This window comes from Ursus maritimus, unplaced genomic scaffold (assembly GCF_017311325.1).
Source record: "Ursus maritimus isolate PB19 unplaced genomic scaffold, ASM1731132v1 scaffold_5, whole genome shotgun sequence".
NCBI lineage: Eukaryota > Metazoa > Chordata > Mammalia > Carnivora > Ursidae > Ursus > Ursus maritimus.
In genome coordinates, this window is record NW_024426663.1 from 60750201 (window position 1) to 60758023 (window position 7823).

The window sequence follows — 7823 nt, forward strand, 5'->3', positions numbered from 1 at the left end:
TGTAGAAATCAGTTTAAAACCTGAGGTACAAATGAAAAAGCCCCAAGTCCCCTTCTTGAGTCTTATTTAGAAGGAGCAGGACATAGGCTCCTTTACTAAAATAAATACACTTCACATTGCATAAGGTAATAAATAAAAACTTACATAAATAAATAACTTCAATAGGATAAAAATGAGAACATCATCACAAAAGGCCAAATGGGGGCAGCACATTTCAGAAATTAGATAATGAACAATTCATCCGACTCGATGAGAGAAAATGAAATCCCTCCAGTCCTGAACTGTGTGAGAGACACCCCGGAGTCTTCCCGTGTCCTGTTGTGTCTGACGTCTGAGGCCCCAGGGTGAGAAGGCCCAGAGATGGAGGGGGCATCAGACTGAGAATCCTAGGACTCATTGCTTGTTCTTGAAATTCAGAAAGTTGTCAAGGGCTTCCAGATACTTTTTCAGCTTCTTTTGGAAATCACCCAAGTTATTCTCGATAGAGATTGGTTGCCCCTGTGAAGAAACCAGGATGGTGGCATTAGGTTGGAAGATAGATGACACGCTAGGGGTCAGGGCTGAGAGTACCACCTGCAGGGGCATCTTGGGGGTCAGCTTACCCTGGGTGTGGGAGTGGGCAGGAGTGGCAGGAATTCCTGTGGGAAGAGACCAAAGCAGACAGTCAGAGACTTGCCCGGAAAAGGAACAGGCCCTGCCTGCCCTTCCCAGAGGCTGATCAGGGCTAAAGCAGGGATCCCCAAAACCCTCAACAGCTTTACCCACCTTAAGATTTTTCCAGATTAGCGATTCACTGTTGTAGAAATTTTTGGTAGCATTCAAGAATGCATCCAGGTTTGGCCTCAGAAGGGTAGTGTTCTAAGGGGACCAAGAATACACATCGGGGAGAAGGTTGGGGTTTAGCCTTCCCATGGCTGAAGTCATCCCCAGTTTTCCAAGTTTGTTTTCAGGGACATCTTTGGACAACCCCCTCCTAATCCCCTTCTTGCCCCAGGTGGGTCCCTGAGATGCCCCTAAGTGCACAGGCCTCGAGGTGAGTGTGTACCCCAAGCAAGGCCTACTTCCCTCAGCCCCAAGCCCCTGGCTCCAGGTAAGCTGCACACAGGGCCTGGGGGGATCTTTCTGCACTTGGGGGGAAAAACATTGCCCAAAACAAGATCTACAGAAGGTGGAGGACTAGCCAAGGGGAATATTTGCAGCTAAGAGGCCAGATAACAGGATTAATGCTTTGACTGAATGAAGGGCTCCTAAAAATCAGGAAGAAAATTGCAGAGACCCCACCCCCAGCAGGACATGGGTGCAGCCTGTGAACTACGCATTTTTAAAAGAGGGGGATATACATGGCCAATAAACTCAGGAGGGATTCAACCTCTTGTTGAACCCAAGGATTGCCATGCAAACAAAAGTGCGATAACCGTGGAAGCCAACTGAAACTAGGAAAAATGAGTAAACGGTAATGCCCAGGGCCAGTCAGCATGAGAAGCAAGATTCAGTGTCTTAAGGAAAAGGAAGGAAGCAAGTTCATGGGGGAAATTTTAGGCTGCCCCACTGAAAAATGAAGAGCTTAAGGCCTTTGGAATTGTTCACCTAGAGCTGCCTTTTCATTTTTAATTAAAAAAAAAAAAAAAGGATTTTCCTGTTATAGACCCGGCTGGGGAAATGTATCGAACACTTGTTAGCACCTGACACTGGTCTGGTGACTCTGTTCACTGGTGCCACATAATTCTCACAGAGACCCTACTGAGATACACACTGTTAACCCTGTTCACAGATGAAACACAGAAGCTAGGCAAGGTGGGCTGACATGCCTACGGCCACCCAGGTGATCCAGGTGTGCCCGAGTGTGGGCTAAGTGCTTACCAGCAGGGTGCTTGTCTCATTTGGGTCCAAGGTTTCCTGTGGGGGCAGAGGGAGAGAGAGCTGTGAGTCCTGTTGGCCTGAGACACCTAGCAGCCCCTCCCTGCCCTCCGCCAGCCTTATCCCAGTTACTCACTTCTGAAGGTGAGGGTGAATTGTTTAAGATGTCCATAATTTCACTGATCATCTTGAAGTATTGCTTAGGCTGGTATGTGGACAAGGAGCGCCCCTGTGCCATTGGGGCTCGGAGTCCAAGCAGGAGCAGGAGAACGTGCAAGATGGGGAGGCTGTGCATGTTCAGGCTGGCAGGGCGTATTCTGTCTTGTCCTGGTCCCTTGTGGCCTTCTGAAGCATCCGACACAGTCTCCCTTCTTTTATACACCGAGGCCGCGTGCCTACACCTCGATGAGAGGGGCGGACGTCGGAAGAATCTTTATCTGACATGGAACCTTCATAGCAAACCACAGACTTATTCATCACTTTCTAGTGCTGGAGATCAGTGAAACTTGGAAAAAAAAAAATTACTCAGCGGTTATCTCCTCTTGCCAAGGAAAAGAGATGTGCTGGCCGCTGGACAGAATGGGAAGAGGTAAGAGAATGGCTTTGACAGGTGAGGGGCTGCCTGACCCTGAGCTGCCTCAAGCCTCCTGCCCCATGGGACCTGGTCCTGCCATCTCCTGGGCAGCTCTGACCCTCTGCTGCCCACCCCGCCTGGCACTGCCTGGTCCTATGTGGGTGTCCAAGTGAAGGCCCACTGGAACAGACAACAGTTTGTCTGGAAGCCTGTCACACAGCTAACTGTTCACATGTGGGCTCATCTACTGAGAAGTACATCTCTTGACGACCCCCCACCCCAATGCTGAGTTCCTGGTGTTAAAGCCCCCGGTGGTTTGCCTCATGGCATTTGGGCTGCTTGTCCTCAGCACTTACTGTTCCTTGGGGCTGGGGGGGAGGGGGCAGATGGAGCCCAGGCCACCTGATGCCCATTCTTTTATCATTGGTCTGACAGCCTGACTCTGCCCTGTGTTATGGGATCTTAACCTCTAGTGGAGGCCTGGCTGCAAGCCCTGGGTAGTCACTTTGGTAGCACAGAGGAGCTGGGTTCAGGGACCTGAGGATAGGGGCCTTTGAGGAAATTGTCACTGAGAAACAGGAGGAGGGGGCTCGCCGGGGAAGGTTTAGGAGGTGGACTGGAAGCTGTGAGGGGTGAGTCAAGTGAAGGGGGGGCAACTTTTGGCTTCAGCCCTCAGTCTCTAGCGATGGGGGCCGGTGAACAGCGGAGAGAGCTGTGTTGCAGGGGTCTGGATCCCAGTCTGTGGGAGTATGGATTTGGCAGGCACAGGCCCAGTAGGAAGCCTTTGCAGAGTGGGGAAGAGGGCAGGGACAGACCATAGAGGAAGCCATAGAGAACCAGGAAAGCAGGAAAACCAGGAGGGGCGGGGGCCCAGAGGCAGCCCCTGAAGGGAGAGGGGGGCCACTGTCCCACGAGGCGTGTCAGGCCCTGACGCAGGCCCAGAACGGGGTTTTGGCAAAGGGGTGAATGTGGCAGGGTGTGGGGAAGAGGTCTTTGAGATAACTGGGACTGGGGCGGCGGAACAGGAGAGGCAGGATGGAAAAGCCAGGGGTCAGGGTGAGATGTGATACAATCAGTGTGGGGAGATGAAGGATAGGAGGTTATGCTGAGGCAGGGAAACTGGGGGATTTCAGGCCTCTGAGCAGGGAACAGATCTGGTAAAGACAAGGACCAGGATGTGGCTGCCGAGGAGGCAGGTAAGGAAGCTGTGGCCCAAGGCACTTCTGTGAGAATGATGCCTGTAGCCAATATGCATGGCTCCCTGCTCAGCCACCGGCCAGGAAAGGTCCCGGGATCTGGGCCCAGAGCATCCTCACAGAGCACGTGGAGTGCCTCATAGGCAACACACAGGGAACCTTACGGCTAGGTATTCACTAGGCATCATTTATTCAACAAACTTTTACTAGCAGTTGCTGTGTGTAAACCCCGGGAGAGACTTGGTCCCTCTCCTTCAGAAACTCAGTCTTGTGGGGAGAGGCTAATAGCCAGCCTTGCTTCTCTCATCTTGGACCTCAGAACTGCTGCTTCAGTGGGGAGCTTGTTGGAAGTGCAAACGCTCTGGCCTCACCCCAGACTTTCTGAATCAAAACCTGCATTTTGACGAGACCCTCAGGTGATTCACATGACATTGCAGAAGTTCTGATTTAAAGTAGTCAACTTGGGGGCGCCTGGGTGGCTCAGTTGGTGAAGGGTCTGCCTTTGATTCAGGTCATGATCCCAGGGTCCTGGGATCGAGTCCCGCATCAGGCTCCTTGCTCAGTGGGGAGCCTGCTTCTCCCTCTGCCTTACACTCTCCCTGCTTGTGTGTGCGCTCTCTCTCTCTCTCTCTCTGACAAATAAATAAAATAAAGTCTCAACTCATAAGAGCTTAATAAATGCGAGATATTATCATCTGCTCTCCCAACATAATTTGTATAGGCCTCATATAGCATTTGCTCTTTGTATTACCATGATTTGTTCTTGTCTGCCCTATTAGACTTTGAGTTTAAAAGCTGAAAAAATATATGAAGTACTCAGCTGGGGTAAGGCTGGGGGTCCTTTCCCCAGAGACAAAGGGTGTTGACCACTCAAGGACGGGTTGGTGTTACCTTTTGTATAAAAGCTTTAGGGACGGGAGCACAAAAACGTGATTTCTTAGAGAAAAACTTCATTTTTTTTTAATTCAAAGGACTTTTTGAGGGCATTTTTTTTTTTTTTTAAGATTTTATTTATTTATTCGACAGAGATAGAGACAGCCAGCGAGAGAGGGAACACAAGCAGGGGGAGTGGGAGAAGAAGAAGCAGGCTTCCAGCGGAGGAGCCTGATGCGGGGCTCGATCCCATAACGCCAGGATCACGCCCTGAGCCGAAGGCAGACGCTTAACCGCTGTGCCACCCAGGCGCCCCTTGAGGGCATTTTAAAGTTCAGTCAGTTTTGGAGCTAGGGAGGCTGAACATTCCTGCAAATTCTCCTTTTGAAGCCCTGACTTGTATTGCAGTATAGCAAAGAAAACCCGAATATTGCTATTGGAAATCTTGACATTTATAGTGTTTGTCTCTTATTTTAAAAGTACCTACAAAGGCTATCAAAGAAGAAGGAGGTTTTAGGCCTCATGTTAGGAGCGTTGGAAGCATCGTGGGGTGTTTAACCAGGGAGGTGTGTAGCCTGGGAAAATGTGGGTTCCAGGAAGCCCAGTCTAGTGCCTGTGGGGAGAATGGCGAGGAAGAGTCAGGACAGCAGGGTGGCCAGTGAGGGGGTGGGGGAGTTCTCTGGACCATCAATGGTGGGGAGGCTAGACTGAGTGGATTCTGGTGCAGAGGCAGAGAACTGCATGGAAAGACTCGAACAGCTAACGCCCAGTGAGCAGCACTTGGCAAATGCTGGGCACTCAGTTCTTTTCCCTGGTTGACTCATTTAATCCTCACAGTGAGCCTATGGGGCAGGTACTGTTATTGCCACCATTTCACAGCTAAAGAAACTGAGGCTCAGGGAAGCTGAGTTCCCCAAAGCTAGGAAGTGACGTTGCCAGGATTGAATGCAAGCAGGTCTGTGTGACCCCGGAGGCTGAGCACCAGAAAGTAATCGATTAAGGGGTGATGCAGGCTGGCAGGAAGGGGACAGTATGGTGAGGATAAGATGTAGCCACTGGAATTTTTCACCAGAGGACACTGGTACCTCTGGGGGAGCAGTTTTAGGGTGCAGTGAGGTTAGAAGCTGGTGGCGGTGGGCTGAGGAATGAGTGAAGGTGGGACAGAGTGTAGTAGATGCTTTGAAGTTTTATTCTGAAGGGAAGGGGAGATATGGGGGCAGACAGAGGAGTCAAGGAGTCAGAGAAGGATCTTTCCAGACAGGGAAGCTCAGAGATCTCTCTGCTGGAGGTGAGCTGAGAATGGCCTGGACAGCTGGGCGGTGGGCCAGCACAGTGGATGCCCAAGGGGCACACAGGGAGGGCTCTCAGCATTGGGTGTCAAATGCTTGCCTGAGCAGAGGGCTCAGGGAAAGGCCATCTGGTGGGCACAGTCCATCCAGCAGGGAGGGTGTAATGGATTATGTCCGCTTGTTTGGTGGTAGGAGAAGAAAATGGTTTCTGTGACCCATTTGAAATAGGAGGCAAAGTCAGCTCCGGAAGGTTTAGGGAGGTGGGGTCAGAGGCATGGAGGGTATCCTGGTTGGGGGTCTGTGAGCTGACTGCCTGGGGATGGCCTGAAGGGGCTGGCAGCCTGGGCTTAAAAGGCAAGGAGGTTGGGAGAATCCAAAGCTTTTCTGGTCCAAAGTGGAGGGCCCCTGAGGCAGGGGCATGAGGCCATGGTGGGCAGAGAAAGGAGCAGGACGCCAGAGCAAGGCAGGTAGGAGGTAGTGGCCCAGTCCCCCTGGAGAGGCCCTTTGAGTGCAAGCCAGTGCTTATTCCTGTGCAAGGAACAGAGTTACATTCCACAAAGGAAACGTGCTTCAGAGGGGGCTGCTCAGCTAGAGGAGACAACCGGTGTCCTCCCCAGCACTTCTTCGACCTCTCCTGGCAACTAGGAGCCTGGACCTCCTTTGGGAATCTCCTTTGAGGTTTGCCTTGGCTCTAAAGGAGCTGATTCCAGTCAAATCACAGGAACCCCCTCCTTCTCCTGCAGGCCATAGTCATGCCCAAGCCCTTGAGAGAAGCCTGGCCTCCGGTAAAAAAGTGATACTACCCCTGGCATTTACGTCAGCTCAGCCTAGGGAAAGTCTCCTCTGCAGGCTGGGCTGATTGCAATCAGAAAGGGAAATGAGCTGGGGGTGCCCAGCCCCGGGTGGCATAAGGGAGGCCCTGCTAGGGCTGGGGTGGGAGAGCTAGTCCAGGACTGCTGACTGGAGTGTGCAGAAAAGGGACCCTCTGGCTTTCACAGTGGGTCTCTGGGCCCCATCTGATGGGTCCCTGTAGACCTGTGGTCTGGATTCACTCAGAATGGGGCACAGTGTTCCAGGTTGTGGCCCTTGGGGCCCATCCAACGGGGGCCCATCCATATCTGCTCCTTCTTATTACTCACCCCTCTCACCCTCACAGGCCTGGTGGAATTTTCTGGGCTGCCCACCGCCAGCAGGGACCCAGACCTCAGTCATCATGGCAAACTCCCCTGACACCCTCTCTATGGCATCCTGTGTCAGATTCTGTCTGCCCATGACCTCAGTCGTGCTTCCGCTGGTAGCCGTGACCATACCGCGTGGTTTTGCCACTACACAAGGCAGCTCCGGGCTCCTGGCTGGCCAAGCAGAGCCATCACGTTTCACATGCTCACCTGAGGAGAAAGAGCTCCAGGAAAAGGGAGGTCTGGCCTCCTGTCCCACCCAGCTCTGTACTCCTCACCCAGGGCCTGCATAGCCTCAACCTGTGCACCGTCAGCTTTCTATCCCGTGCCGTGGATGTGGCCTCCTGGGGGCCCGTCTGTGCCAAGTGGACCTCCTCCCCAAGTCCAGTCTCACAGAGACGACAGATGGAAAACCACAGTTTAGAATAATAAGCCTGATGAGGAGAAAGCCTGGAAATGGGGCGGCCTCCCTCTGCCTGGACAATCGGGGAAGACTGAGGAAGGGAAAGGTAAGCCATCTGAAGGATGGTACAGAGCCAGACATGTTACAGAGGAAGCGCTCCCAAGCACAGCTGGGTGTGGGGGTGCAGACGTTCTGTCTGTCAATCTCAAGTCTCCTAGCCTCAGCTCTGGTACCTGGTAAACGGGTAGCCATGTCATTCTTGTTATTTAAAAATGTATGTGCATTCAGTGCTTAACACTCTCTTGTTGCCCATGTGAAACACAAAGATTTGGGACATGCATTCCTATTATGTTGGTAAAGCCAGGGGCCAGGTGAGGGACAGACGTACAGAACCCTCAGTCCCACACTCCCCATTCTCAGTGAAGCTGCCCCAACCGTGGGGTGGCTTAGATG

At 52.3% G+C, this 7823-nt stretch overlaps 1 protein-coding gene across 1 annotated transcript; it reads right to left on the reverse strand.

The window, feature by feature from the left end:
• Positions 1-384: 384 nt before the first annotated feature.
• On the reverse strand, positions 385-2158 carry LOC103670504 (interleukin-3). The gene is made up of 5 exons (XM_008698961.2): positions 1994-2158; positions 1861-1896; positions 766-858; positions 603-638; positions 385-498 (listed from the first exon to the last, which is right to left on the reverse strand). The coding sequence occupies exons 1-5, from the start codon at positions 2150-2152 to the stop codon at positions 394-396; spliced, it is 429 nt and encodes a 142-aa protein (XP_008697183.1). The 5' UTR covers positions 2153-2158; the 3' UTR covers positions 385-393.
• Between the last annotated feature and the right edge of the window lie 5665 nt (positions 2159-7823).